The sequence below is a fragment of the Cupressus sempervirens genome, chromosome 4 (assembly GCF_028749045.1).
Source record: "Cupressus sempervirens isolate cs-2001-9-10 chromosome 4, ASM2874904v1, whole genome shotgun sequence".
NCBI classification, from domain to species: Eukaryota; Viridiplantae; Streptophyta; class Pinopsida; order Cupressales; family Cupressaceae; genus Cupressus; species Cupressus sempervirens.
Genome location: NC_143121.1, coordinates 5,317,369 through 5,333,110, shown reverse-complemented (window position 1 = coordinate 5,333,110; position 15,742 = coordinate 5,317,369). Strand labels below are relative to the sequence as shown.

General features: G+C 33.3%; 1 protein-coding gene across 1 annotated transcript; it reads right to left on the bottom strand.

Moving 5' to 3' along the window:
- Positions 1 to 10,448: 10,448 nt before the first annotated feature.
- Positions 10,449 to 15,486, bottom strand: LOC149559651 (auxin transporter-like protein 4). Its single transcript, XM_089824230.1, has 8 exons — positions 15,031 to 15,486; positions 14,676 to 14,861; positions 14,065 to 14,177; positions 13,690 to 13,873; positions 13,458 to 13,555; positions 12,972 to 13,179; positions 12,380 to 12,634; positions 10,449 to 10,994 (listed from the first exon to the last, which is right to left on the bottom strand). The coding sequence occupies exons 1-8, from the start codon at positions 15,220 to 15,222 to the stop codon at positions 10,812 to 10,814; spliced, it is 1,419 nt and encodes a 472-aa protein (XP_089680356.1). The 5' UTR covers positions 15,223 to 15,486; the 3' UTR covers positions 10,449 to 10,811.
- Positions 15,487 to 15,742: the final 256 nt, after the last annotated feature.

Sequence of the window (15,742 nt, the reverse complement as noted above, 5' to 3'; positions counted from 1 at the left end):
CAGATACCCTTGGGTTTCTATGAGAAGCTCCATCAAAATTGAGTTTTTTCCATCCTTGAGGGGGCGGTTCCCATTTGCATTCTTTTCGTGCTAAGGTATTCTTAGTATTGTAATATAATGAAGGATTAATTAACTGAGGCCAGTGTTTTTTAATTGCTGCATCCCAAGATGTAAAAGTGCCTTCCTATTTAGGAGTAATTTTGAGGTAATTATTTAAGACTTCATTTATTGCTATTTCCATTTTATTGACTAATTGAGAGATTGTCATTTCGGTGTTATTGAATATTCTTCTATTTCTCTCTTTCCATAATTCCCAAGTTACAATTGTTGGAGTGGCATTCCAAATTTTATCATAAATGTTTATCTCTCTCCTTTTAGGCCATCCATCTATATGATCCTTCCAAGTCTCAGGAAGGGGTGATGTCCAGCTGAGTTTTCTCTTGATCCTATGCTAGCATTCATTGGAGAAGCTGCATTGATAAAGTAAATGATTAACTATTTTGTTGTTGTTGTTGCATAAAGAGCATCTAGAGGGACCTTGGAATCCCATTTTATTAATTCTATCAGCAGTGAGAATATGGTTTTGAAAAGTTTCCCACAGGGAGATTCCTGCTTTGGGCAAAATGGCAGGATCCCAACAGAGATTCATAGGGATATTGATTTCCTCCCATCTATGAGAGTTGAGGATCGCATTGTATCCTTCTTTAACTTTATATGTTCCACCATTAGATAGAGACCATCTTAATTTATCTTCTCTGTTAGTAAGATGGATTTTACGGTCTTGGAGGATACCTTCTAGTTTGGATTGGTCAATTATAGATATGTTAATGTTGGATAGGGGTTTCCATTTCCACAGAGTATCCTCATTTGATGGATCATGATCCACATAGTCTCTTACTTTTGTCCCCCATCTCTCTTTGAGGAGGTTTACTATTTGATTGGAAATGTTATAAGTGATGAGACGAGGAAGCCCATTCCAGGAATCTTCCCAAAAGAGGGCTTTATTGCCATTTCCAATGTCCCAAGTTGCATATTTTGAGATGATATAATGACATTTTGTCAGAAAATTCCAAAAAATTGATCCTCGAGGAGGGTTTTTATTCTAAATAAGGAGGTTGGATCATCAGGATATAGGTATTTATTATATAGGATTTTGGACCATTTACTATCCTTGTCCTGAAACATGCGCCATGCCAATTTAGCCCCTAATGCTTCATTTTTCCATTCTAGATTTTTAATACCTAATCCTCCCATCTTCTTTGGTCGACATATATTTTCCCATTTAATTAAGGCTGCTTTCTTGTTATTTTCAGTCCCGTTCCAAAAGAAGTTTCTTAGTTTGGCTTCTATTTTTTTATTGGTGTTTTTAGGGATTTGCAGATAGGATAACTGATATGTTGGAAGTGCTGAAAGGATTGCTTTGATTTTAGTTGTTCTGCTAGCTTTTATTAACTATCTCCCATTCCAACTGTTAATGTGTTTGTTTATTTTGGAGAGGACATCTTGCCATCTCAAATTTTGTTTTTGTTCTTTTCCTAGGTATATCCCTAGATATTTACATGGAAATTTTCCTTTTTTATACCCTAATAAATTGCATATTTGATCTTCTTGATTATTTGTTGTGTTCAGAAAGAAAATTTCAGATTTTTCTGCATTACTTTTTTGTCCTGATGCTTTGGTGTAGTTATCTATGATGGTTTTGTAATTTCTTGCTTCACTGATAGTGCTAAGACTAGCCATAATAATATCATCTGCAAATTGCTGATGAGTTGTGTTTTCAACATTATCTATTACCAGAATGCCTTGAATTTTGGATTGGATTTGAGCTTGTTTGATTGTTCTACCCAATGTTTCAGCCATTATAATAAAGAGAAAGGGTGAAATTGGGTCACCCTGTCGTATGCCTCTTGAAGCACTGAAGAAACCTTCAGGGGTTCCATTGATAAGTATTGAAATTTTTGGTGTAGCTATACATTGGTAGATGAAATTTATCCATCTTTTTGAGAATCCAAATTTCTCCATAGTCTTACATAAGAATCGCCAATCTACTTTATCGTATGCTTTTTGAATATCTAGTTTGAGGAACATACATGTTTCTCTTTTTTTCTTTGCTAAGTGAATTGTTTCCTGTATAATAGATATTCCATCAATTATGGATTTTCTAGGCATAAAACTAGTTTGTTCTTTTGATATTATTTTAGATAAAAGGGTTTTGAGCCAAGCGGCAAGGGCTTTTGATAGGATTTTATAGATAGTATTACAGAGAGCTATAGGTCTGTAGTCCCTAGGGGTTTCAACATTACTATTTTTTGGTATCAGTGTCAAGAAAGTATGATTAATTTCTTTGAGTATGTGTCCCCCATTTCTAGTGGCTTCTATTGCAGCCCATAGCTCTTCCCCAATATTATCCCAACATTTTTGATAAAAGAAGGCTTGGAATCCATCTGGGTCGGGGGATTTATCCGGGTTCATGCTAAAGAGGGCTGCTCTAAATTCCTCTAAAGTGAATGATTTATTTAAGAATTTATTGTCATCATCTGAGATAATTTTGGGGATATTACTGAGCATTTCCTGCTGGGCAATAAGGTGAGATGTTTCATTATTGAGACAATCTTGAAAATACTTGATTATTTCCTCAGAGATCTTAGGAGGTTCCGAGGTTAAGTTTCCTTCAGAGTTTTTTATATTTGTTATAAGTCTAAGATTTCTGTTATGGAGAGAACTGTTGTGAAATTATTTTGTATTTTTGTCCCCTTCGTCTAGCCATTTTTCTTTTGATTTCTGGTGCCAGAAAATTTCTTCTTTTGGTAATATTTCTTCTTGTTTAATCATTAATTCTTTTTCTTTTATATATATGTTATTATCCATGCCTTTTCTAATTACTTCATTATTGAGACTTTTTAGCTCTTCTATTTCAAGTTTTGTTAAGAAAATATTTTTAAAGTGCTCTTTATTCCATTCTTTTATTTTATTTTTTAGGTTTTTCATTTTTGTTATCAAGCAGAACGTTTTTTATCCTTGCAGCTTATCTGCTTCCCACCATTTCTTAATTTGAATCATAAATGTTGGATCTAGGAACCACATTTTTTCACATTTAAAGGCATTTCTTATTGGTTTGTTGGGTTCTAAGATATTAAGAGTAATAGGAAAATGATCAGATCCTGATATTGGGAGAATTTTTTCCATAATATCCATGCCAAAGCTGCTTAAATCCCCTTTAACTAGGAATCTGTCTAATCTTTCTGCAATGTAGTTGAAGTCTTTTTTTTCGTTATTCCATGTGAATATTCCATTTTTTGTTGGTATATCTGTTAGCATATTCTTTTTTACCCAGCTTTTAAAGTCCTTGTTTATCTGTGATATCACTTTCTTTCCACCATACTTTTCTTCCTTTGTCATTATTGCATTGAAGTCTCCTCCTAGAAATACTGTCATATCTGGATGATTAGAGAGAAAGCCACTGATCTCTTTCCATACTGTAACTTTGTCCATAGAGGGAATGGGACCATAGATATTAATTAGTAAAAATTTAACATTATTTTTGAAGCTTGTCACTCTGTTGCTTATCCAATTAGAATTTTTATTTATTATAGTGAGATTGACTTTTCGAGGATTCCAAATTATTCCTAGACCTCCTGAAGCTCACATAGATTCTTTGAAGTCTGACTACCATTGTTTTAATCTTTGCCCCAATTTAATGCTTTCTGCAATATCTAATTTAGTTTCCTGAATGAGTATAATTTTTGACTCAAAAGCTATTAAATTTTGTTTTAATAGCCTTTTTTTGCTAGGGGCATTTAGCCCTCTAGCATTCCAGGAAGTGATCTTCATTGCAGATTGGGAAGGCTCTTCCCCTCCTACATTTAGTAAATCATTGATTTTTTTCTGTTCTCTTGCTTGTCCTGCTACTTCTCTTAATTCTTTAAGAGACTTCCTCCCCCTTCTGTTTTTTATTTTGCCACATTTAGGGTGTTTACAACCTTCTTCATTGGTAGCTATACCCAAAACCTCTGTAGTGATCTGTTTGTTTTCATCTTCATTACTTTCTGGTTCATCCATTAGTAGGTCATTCATGAGAAGATCAGTTAAATCATCCTCCTTTGTTTCAGAGTTTTAATTTCCTTCTTCTATTTCTACTTTTCCTGCCAAATTAGGATTATGATTCTTCCTTAATTGGTGTATTGGATTTAAGTCCCATTTTTATTTCATCTACCTCTCTTTTTGATAGGCCTGCTTCTGTTAAAATTCAGTTATTTCAGGTAATTGCATTGTCATTTGCATTTAAATGCCAGTTGTTTGACTTTTTCCCAATTCTTCAAATATATCTGTGCCATCCTATTAGTACATGATATGGTCACAATTTCAAAGCTTCAAGTTTAGAGTTGTTGAACCACTTCGAACTGAAGTTCAAAGTAATTCGAAGCAGTTCAATGGTTTAGTTGATTTGTCCTGCAGGTTCAATAGAAACAAAATTTGGACTCTCGGTTCAAAATTGCAGATTTCTTATTTAGAAAGGTTCAGAAATCTTTCTCAATTCACATTTCAGGCTCATACTTCAAAGCAGTTCAATGGTTTAAAAATGCAATGTTTAGCCTTTTTCAATATTTTGTTGATTTCTTCAATCATGATGGAAGATCCTTTCGAGGCAAAGCATAGAATTATAATGGATTATGGGAATTGGACATTGAGAAACCAAAGTATTTAGAAGGCCAAACCAATCTCAAGTAACATACAATGAACTTACATTAGAATTCATCCATCTTAAAATGGAACAAACATATACAAGCAGAAGAAATTTTGGATTCTCTGATGACAGAAAAATAGTCATATTTCGGGGGTCATATCTCAGAATTCAACCGTTATATTGAGCCCAATTTTGGATATGTGTTTTCAATCCTAGTTCTCTAAATCTTAACTAAAGCGTTTTGTCATATTGCATATGGATCAAAAGTTACAGGTTCTTGAGTGCACCACTGTTGGATCAGCAATAACAGTCATAAAATGCAGATGACAGAAAATAGTCATATTGCGGGGGTCATATCTCACAATATAACCATTGGATTGACCTGAATCTTGGATATGTGTTGTGCATGATAGTTATATAAATCTTCTCCAAAGAGTTGTGTAATATTCACTATGGATCAAAAGTTATGGGTTCCTGTTTGCACCTCTATCAGCTCAGCAACAGCAGTTACAGAATCCAGCCAATCAAATTGGGTCTCAGTGCATGGGGCATAACTTCCAATCAAACTGCTGGATTTGGCTAAATTTCAGATATGTTTCTAAGAAGAAAGTTAAACATGATCTGACCAAAGAATTTTTCAAACTCATTCCTGGTTAATGAGTTACGACTGATTTAGTGGGACGCTATCAAAACTATCAATGACAGTTACAAAATCATAATAGAACCTCATCACTAGCAAATGCCACTTGTCAGCATGAGTATACCATAGGGGCCATGAATTTGAAAAGATAAAAGATTATTTTTATAATGATATAAACACCAAAAGGAAGAGGGAAATAAATTTTTTTTCAAGATTCAGTTAGGAAACTGAAAAGCCATGGGAAAGAACAAATTAAATAAGCCAGCAATAGAGTAAGCAGGGGGTTCCACTTCTTTTCTGTAGGGGAGACTTTGGTGCTGCAATACAGGAGAGTTTTGGGCTGAGAGTTTTGCTTTTTCCTTACATGAGATTTTATGCTGCTGCAAAGGGGAGGGTAGAATGGTTAGAGTTTTAGATAGGCAGATATTGTAATGACAGTAATTGGTAGATATGATATGGGTGTTTTAGTTTTTGCATGACTTTGTGCATACAGAGATTTGATGTCTATATATGTATCTTCTTGAATATGGCTTAGAAACCTTGTGTTCAGGCATGTTAAGTCAGTATTACTTTGTGAATCCTGATTTATCAGTTCTAGATATCTGGTTACTGTCTTTACTGCAGATAGGTGTTATTATTCATTTCTGTAGATCAATTAAAATATCTCTTTGTTGTTAGAAATAATCTATACCTCATGATCCAAGAATCTGTGAGAGATCCTTTCGTACTTTCAAGTAAAAGTACAGGATATTTAAATTCATTGAATATTTCATACGGGGAGCTGTACCCGATATAATTCAGAGGAAAGTTATCAATCCAATGATAACTTGTCCAACTATTAGTGCTGATTCGTCTTCTCATTTAGGCATTCAGGGTTATATTTGTATGTATTTTCTTGGAGGACAATCTGTTCACTAACACATCCAATGGAGTTTGCCAGAATTTATAACTTTTTTTCTTATTCTTTTTGCGAATTGTTATATTGTTCCATTGTTCATCATCCACTACTGCGATTTTAGCTGAATTATGATTAGGAGTTTCTATGCTTTTTAGAGATTCTGTGTATTTTTCTGTTTCTTCTTGCATGCCCTCAATATCCAATAGTTCCTGGCTGTCCTCTTTTTGATTTAGGGGGTTTATAATCTGAGTATCCTCCCCAATAATGCAATGTTCTCTGTGCATTTGCTCTGAGATAACTGACAAGTCTACAATATCGCTTTGAGTGATTGCAATTTCATAATTTAATGCCTTGAGTTTTTTCTTGTTAGTCTCCAATTCCTCAACATTGGTTCTGCATTTAGTGCATTTATTTATAGCTGGTAGAATATCTTAATCTATTGCCTCATGTTCTCTGAGATCGTCATCTGTTATCCCTTCCTGAGAGGCCTTTGGCTCCTCTATGAGATGTTCTTCTATTTTTTATTTTTTATATAATTTCTCATCTATTACTTCATTATTAGTTCCCTTTCTCTGATTGATGAAGTTGAGCGTATCTTTAATGGTTGTAGCTTTAAAGCCAACTTCGGTGCTAGGAATAATTATGCCAGAACATTCTCCCTCACAGGTTAAAAATTTTAGGTTATAAATTGATCTATTTGTAATTAATTTTTTAATTATAGGTTTTGTTGGTTTAGAATCTGATTCTATCAAGAATTTGATGGTGCTTTCTTTGTAATAATCAGATTCTATACCAATTAACTTACCTAAAAAATTTCCAATTCATGTTCGGGTTTTAAAATGTTTAATTTTTGAAGGGAAATTTTTGCATTTTAACTAGTAGGCAATTTTGTTAAGTTTACCTTCAGACCAATTAGGTTCCCATGGTAAAAATTTAACTAAAAATCCTTTATAAAAATAGTTTGACATTTTGGCTAATAAATTCCTAGTTCGCATTGATTTATAAAGAATGAATAATGAGCATTTTGCAAAGAAACTTATACTTACCTAGTCCTGACATTATTTTTCAATTCTCCTTTTTAGGTTCGAGATATATTTACTAGGGCCATTCCATACTACATAAAGCCCCCTTTCTTCGCATTCTTGCCAACGTTCTTCTGTGAACATGTCACTAATAATTAGTGTATTAGCAAAGCTTTTATTTGACGACTAATTTTCCTTTGTGTTTGTTCGTTTTGGAGATTCCATACTTCGCTTGTGTGGAGAGATATACAATTTTTTGGTCGTCAATGGTCCATGTTCCATTTTTTCCTTCAAAAATTTTCATCGCCCTATCACCGTACGGTTGGCTTCAGAAATGTAAAGCAGTGGTGATATTGCTTTACCCACCTTCTTTTGCTTTTTGCATTTTGTGTCGATTTTGTCTTTGTCTAGTTTGGATCTCATATCTTAGGTCTTTTTTTTGATTTGGCCAATTTTGCTCTTTCTGCTTCGACTGGTGATTTTGGCATTGTTTCGATACTTTCTTCTTCCTTTAAACAATTTTCCATCCTTCCTCTGCCTTTGATGGATATTTTTTTTATCTTTTTCCTTGTTTAAGATCGCAAGCCTTCTGTTTTCATATGCTTCCACAATCTCCTTGAAAGAGTTAATTTGATGAGCATTGTTGTCTGATAAAATTTCAAATTGGTTGGATGTATTGATGTAATTCCCATTAGCTCTTATTTCCTCATGCCCTCGCACATTTCTGTGATTAACATGATTTGTGTTTACCCAGTGTCTATGGTTTTTTGCTCTGTTGTTAGGGTTTGGATTATTTATGACTGTCGGTTGCTGTCCTGCATTTCGTGATTTGAAATGCTGTTTCAAATCTGCAGGATTTAATTTGATTTGATATCTCTACTTTTTTTGCCAAATTTTCATTTCACTTTTTTCTTGCCATTTTTCACTTATCATTACATTTGAGAGCTAATAATCTTAATTTCACATTAAATTGAATTCTAATTCTACTCTTTAGAATCTTAACCCGTTATTATATATATATATTAATAACATACATATTAATATATTAGATTTAGTAATAATAATAATATAAATTGTATTTATAGATTGTAATAAGATTAACATAATATATTATTATATATTAATAGATTATATCTTATATCTTTACATTACGTTTTATATATATATATATATATACACACACAAATACGTCTTTACATAGTAATATAAGTGAAATAATTTATAAATCATAAGCTATAACTTTTAAATGCAATTTTCCCTCCAAAATGGGTTGGGATTTGAAATTTCCCACCCAAATTCTACCGAAGCATATCGGATATCCGATTAGGCTTGGTATTTACCAAGCCTACTTGGTCAACCCAAAAGACATGTTTGAAGAGGGTTTTAGTGATACTCAGACTTCGGGTAACCGTCTGACAATGTTATTTTGATCGAAATTGAATGAAATGAAAAGGGTTTTTTAATATCGCTCTCGAGATTCCATCAATATAATTTCTGTCAAATTCTGAGATAGATAAGTATTTATTAGTTAATTATCAATAAAGATTATTATAAAGTGCTGATTGACATACTGATTGAAAAATAGCTATAATTTTCAAATGGTATAACATTTTTTAAATCTAAAAGTTGCGTCACATTCTATGCTTTGCCTAGTATAAGAAAAAAAATTAAATTAAATTTGGTAAAATTTTCTATTAGTTAAGGTGGTCAGACACGGGACCTTTTTTTTTTCGAAAAAGTTTTGGTAGAAAATTCATATTTAATTATTTATTTGGAATAAAAATACCGAAAAATATGCGTCACATCCAGACATGAGTCTACTTTTCATATCTATAATTATATTTAAAAAATATTATCATTTGATTTTGAATAAGGTGGTCAGACATACACCTACTTTTTATTTTTGCCCTGAAATTTTCGTAGTACTGCATTAAAATTCAAACTTTTGACCAATTAATTATTTTTTTCTCCTAATAAGGCCTAGTAGTTTAGAAACTACATTCAATTTCCTATAGATTATTTTCTTACAACTTTTTGATATAAAGTCCATAACCACTTTAAAATTATGTGTCAAGTTGACATAACCTTGATTTGTTGGTTTTTCACTGCCACTTAAGGCCATAGTTTAGTTGACCATGATCTTGCACATACCCGTAAGACTGATACTCAGTCAAGCGTATCCTTTTGACTTGTTTCAACTCTTAGTTTCATTCAACAGTCTTCTTCACTTCATGTATTTATTGAACAACACAGTAAGGACTAACTTATCAAGTGCCCATTGTAATTCCATGATCCTTAACACATCTCAACTAAACCTTTCACTAGGTCATCTCATGATCTCTTCTTTTCAAATCATATTAATCAAATGATACGACACTCTACACTATTAGTAAAATGTCCCTCCAATTGATGTCACATTCTAGCTTACCAATAGGTTTGATAGCAATGATAACAAGTACTCCTATTGTAGATTCCAACAATACTATCTTAGTATATGCAATATATTTTCAATATTATGAAATATATAAGAGTTAGCCCATTTATATAGGCAACAACCAATAAGAGACTTGGATAAGGTTGAAACAGGTGTCTCAACTTGAAAAAAGTAGAGTCCTCGTAAAATCAACCACTTAGCATCTAGGAGAGTGATGTCTAAATTGGACTTAACTATATCTTTATAATAGTTGAAATGAAAGATATGACTCAACAATATCCTCATAATAATATCTAAAATAAATAATTCTTCTAAATAAATGAGTTCACTTAAATAAATTTAATAAAAGAATGAAAAAGAAAAGAATCATTTACTCTAATAAAGAGTGTACCTTACAAAAACTTTTGACACAAATTTTTAAACAAATTTTTGTGAGAACTTATTTGAAAAATTAATAATCACCAAACGCTAGACAATCAACACCAACACCAACTACTAAGTTGAAGATGGTCAATACTATTTTAAAACTAAAGCTCCTACACTCGTTATAATATGATGCAAAGCAGGACGACAATAACAATATTACATGACATCCTCATCCTCTATGGAGAATTATCAGTTCTGAAAAAATATTTTTGAGCTCACTTGCTCTTGGCAAAAACTTGTCGACTTCACAAATTTGCAATTTGTTATAATATAATCTTCAATGGAGAGGATTTATCTGACATGATGTATAATCTTTCTCTTCATATTGAATAAAATAATGGTGGTACCCACAAATCTATAATTTATTATATATATTTTAAAGAACTTTATACCTTACAAATTCTCAATCCATCCTGATAAACTTGCTTGTGATCAACATGGTTTACATGCGTGAAGGTTTTAATTTTCCACTGCTTAAGATTATATGAAACAGTTGTAACAACAGTTAAAGTTAGAAGCTTGAAAGATTACAATACAATTCAAAAACAGCTAAAAGAGCATCGAAGCAGCACACAGGAGAAACAACGAAAATTTCTCATTTAAGAAGCTTTGAACTTTCTCACACAATCCCACTAATAAGATAGCTTTGAACTTTCTTTCATGACCCCACTAAGATGATCTGGTATCTTCTTCTTCATACTTTGCATTTATGCACATTGATAACATTTATCAAAGACTCCAAAAGTGTTGACTTGTTTAATTAGATTTGAAAGACTTGCCCAGCTACCAAATCCAAATCCAAGTACTGCAATTAGTACAACAATTCCCCAGTTGAGGACAACTATCCCATTCTTACGCGGCATCCACTTTTTAGGTTTATCAGCAGCCTCCTGCAAAAACCCATTCATATTGTACTCAATATCAGCAAATTCCCAGTTGAAAAAAATCAATAAAACAGTTGTGAAAAAAATGGATTATCACAATCATAACATTCCAAAATCTACTACCTTTCTTTTTTGCTTTGATTTCATTACCAATTCAATTACAACTTTAATTGATATTTTTAGTTTTATGTGGAAAGTTTGACCTTTGAAAATCGTTATCTTATAATATTAAACAAGCTTCAATTTCTATTTTGAACGTCTGTTGATATATGCACATTTATAGTTTATTAAGAATGACCCAGCCTAATTTTATTATAATATATACCAGGAAAAGGTTCTGGAGAAAAGGTATTAACTACATACATTTGCTTTTTTTGAATAGATCGTTGAGTTTCTAAACGTGCCAAGTGTTTATGTAGAATCAAATCTTATATAATCTGGATTGACTTCAATACAATGACCTCATTTACAATTTAAAAACGCTGTCAGTCGTCGAATCTCATAAGTAATATTTTTTTCCCTATATAATTATATACTCAACACATGAATCTATTGAAAAGCCTCAAAATATCAAATGTTGAAATCTTATCTAAATAAAGTTGCCAACTCGGACTTCGATTACTTGTGAAAACTAATAACGAATTAATGTTGAAAAATGAAGGCGAAGAACGTGACCCACATGACAAATATCTTTAAAAGCAAACAAGTCATAAATTGTGCCCATGCATGACTAAGCTAAACATTTGTTTTGGAGAAGAATTTCAAGGAAAGAACCCACGAGATTCTTATCTTGAAATATTTTAGGAGACGGCCAGATTTTAATGAAGACGTGACGTTGGATGAATGATTTTCGTGGCTCAACATGCAATAATGGGTGTGGACTTAAGGTATACAGTGCGACTTGATAGCTATTTAATTTGACTATTCACAAGTCTAAGGGAAAGGGGTTATGTTCTCTTAATAGAATATATTGTTGATCAATTTTAGAAATTTGGAAAATATAACAAATTTTAATTAAATGTTCAGGATGGATTCTTCATAATCTATCCGAAGAAAAATCATTGCATTTTTTTCAAGATTCGGGAAAAAAATATTTATAATATTTTTGTTTTATGATGTGTTCTGTCAGAAACTTAGCCTGTGCTATTTTCTAAGGAGGGTTTATTCTTTGTTCATTCAATATTCTGATTACTGATTTTAATGAAAATAATAGCTGTTAGTAGTCAAGTCTTTAAAAGACAATCAGAAAATATCAACACAATCTCATATATTGTATATGAGAAAGCTGCTAAGACTATAATGACTACTTGTACTCTTCTACTATTTATAATGTGAAAAGTAAGATTTGTGTAACAGAAAATGCGAAGGAAAAGGATGAATAGTGATTAAACCAGTCTAGAAGCCCTTGTTCTGTAAACAATGAGATAAGCAAGGCAGGGAATTATGTAGGTGGAGAAGCTCATGATGATTGAGCCTATTATGCTGTTCAGTGGCCCAAAGAATGGAAACAGCAGTGCCAAGAACCACAGGAGAATTGCCACTGGAAGCCTTGCAATTACTCTGGTCAGATAGTGTGATTCATGAACTCCCAACACCTTCTCCCACATGAAATTTAGTGGCATAACAAACAGTCCAAATGCTATTGCCTGCATCATGAAACATTTGGACCCTTGAGAGTTCTCTTTTGTACATTTTTTCCAAATAGAAAGGCTGCTCAATCAATTGCCTAACAACTTATGAATATGCATTCTGTTTTGTACCATTTCTTTCGTATTAACATTTGGGATCACACTCTGTTTCTAGATTAACATTCCCGAGTTTGAACTTGTAGAATATGAATTGAAATGCTGATGGAAAAAACACTAACCTTATTGAAAATCGCAACAAGTGAAACGAATCCATTTTTACAAATTACAGCTAAGAATTGTTGTAGAGTAAAATTTATGTTGAAAGAGATGTGTTTCATTGTGATGAATGAGATACCTGGTGAGCAATCATGAAGCACAAAGCTACACTTCTGAAGGGTGAAGATGGGAGCACCGACAAGGCATTTGAATGCACCAATAATTCATCTCCAAAGGCCCAGTAGAGTATTATACAATGTGGCATGGTAATTGTCAGCACATAACCCACTGTCATAAGATACACATATTTGTATGCTCTTGGCTGCCACATAGCATGCATTATCTCTCTGAATAAGAAAAACATGCACAAGACAATGTCCAAAAAAGGTTAGATACACTTAATTAACAAGAAAGTAAACAAATGAAAACCCTGCAAGAGTTTTGGAAGACCTTATGTACACATTGAATTTGAAATTTGCTACATAATATTTACAGAAAATTGTTAAAGATCTAATAGAACTTGAATAAGAACCTAAGAAAAGAGCAGGGGATGGGGGAGTTCTATGAAACCTCTAAACCAAAAAGTTCATTGTATAAAGAAATGATTGAAGTTTGTGATCATTACATGGTGATTGCATGGCCACCGAATGCAAAGAGTATATTTGTGGTCCCTGTGAAAAACTTTTCCATAGAAATTGGAGCAGAGTGCTTCACATTGGGTACCTGAATGAGAGCAAGAGAAAGCATAAGCCTAACGATGACCCGAGATCATGAGGAACTACTCACAACTTCAAGCCAACTCATCTATATTAATCCTCATTTAGGTTTCTATCATGAAATATCACAGTGATTCAAACCTGGCCGTGATGAAGCCCTGCAACAACCATATACCAGGCGGTGTAGGTTGTAGTGAGAACTCCTATGATGGACCATATTCTGAAATTGTGGAATGTCGGAAGGAGAACTGTGAGTGTTGATATGCCCCCAAATATGATTGCCCATGTTCGTTTGTTGTAGTCAGAGTTCAGGTAATATGCATTGCTACTCACAGTTTACATAGATTGCAGAACAAAACCGAATTAGTCATATCAAAATAAGTTTACTAGAAATTAAATTAAGCTATTCAAATTCCACCACATAACTCCAATCCAAGTATGCATATAAAGAAAGAGGGAGTCCTTATTATAATTGAACTATGAGATTATTAAGTAAACACTAGAGTATTCAGCTACCTTGCACATGCTATGATCTGCACAACTGCCACAGATCCCATGGTGACAATGTTGAAGAACAGAGATGTATACTTCAGCCAGGGTCCAACTAAGTATCCCATGACTTCGTGGTACTGAAAGTTTCATCAAACACAAGAATTAAGAACGATATACAATGAAAATTGAAGAATTCAAAAGCTAGCAAAAGTGGGTATATAAATTGGGTTTTCTTAGTTCAGCGGGATTTTCAAATTGCTTTCAAAAGTGCAGCCTCTATCTACCAGATCTACTGTGATAATTGGGCTTTTCTTGATTTGGCAGGGTATACAAATTGTTTTCCATAATGCAGTGTCTCTGATTAAGAAATACTCTAAGAAAGCAAAATCAAGTGAATACATATAAAAACAGAGGAATTCATGAGCTCCCTAATGATATGTCTAGTAAATGGACATGAAACAAATTCGATGCTGAATTGAAACAGGGGATTCCATCTATTCCGTAAAAAAGAATCTAGCAGAACTAAATCCTCGTGAAACACATGAAATCAATCTGAATATGCAACTAAATCCATTATTTGTTACACTGCATCCAATCCCTTAAACATAAAAAGTGATAAATTTTGATTCATTCACCTGTATGACATGCTTTTTGAAGGTTTCTCCTTCCTTTTCTTTGCGAGAACGGTACTCCAGATACAGGCATGACAGCATATAGCAAGTCCATATACCCACTATAGCGTACAAGAGATGGAAGAAAATCCCAAGTTTTAAGCCCATTTGTGAATAGGAATAAGGCATGGACAGGATCACTTGACCCACCTGTTTAAAAAACATTACACAACATTACGCTCTTCTTCATATAATTCAAGTATTCATGGCATTCCATTATAAAAACGAGTTAAGAGAAAAGGGCACTATAAAATCCTTCATCATAAAATCAAATCATAGTGTAGAATTAGAGAAAGTGGTGGAGAACATGGTGGAATACCTGGCCAGAAACAGCATTGCACCAAGCATCATAATTAGAACCACCATGCCACAGGGCTTTTTGCACCCATCCCTTAAATCCTGGCTTTTCATTTGCACTATAATTTTTCTGGTCTTCATCCACTTCTATGTTAACTTCCATGGGAGTAATACCACTAGTTGTATCATCTCTTTCTATGCCATTTTGTTCCATGGTTGACCGGCTGATTTGCAAAGCTATTATTTGCCAAGCCCAACTTTGGCTTCTTGCCCACTAAAACTATGAGGCCTATATAATTAACTCTGATGATATGGGTCGTTAATGGAGATCTGGTAATTCTAGATGTTAGAAAGTTAAATCTAGAGGGAGAAAAGATAGTCAACTGCACAATTTCATTGGGTTTCCCCACAACATTGATTCAGTCACAAGCCCAAGAACTTCGGAACACCCAATTACTTGTAGAAGAAGATGATGTGTGATTTCAATTGCACTATCCTTGTGAATTTATAGAAATAAATTGGGATGGCGTAGAGAAGTATAATTTGAAAAAAATTGCTTCAGATGACAGGGATATGGATTGGGCAGCTCATTTAAGGTTAAGTATGACTATTTCACACAAGGAAGGAGGAAAAACGAGGAGTTCTAGTGGAGGTCTGATTCGAAACTCTGTCACCGGCCACCATGGAAGGAAGGAAAGGAGAAAATTTTGATTTATCTTACTTTTCCAGTTTCT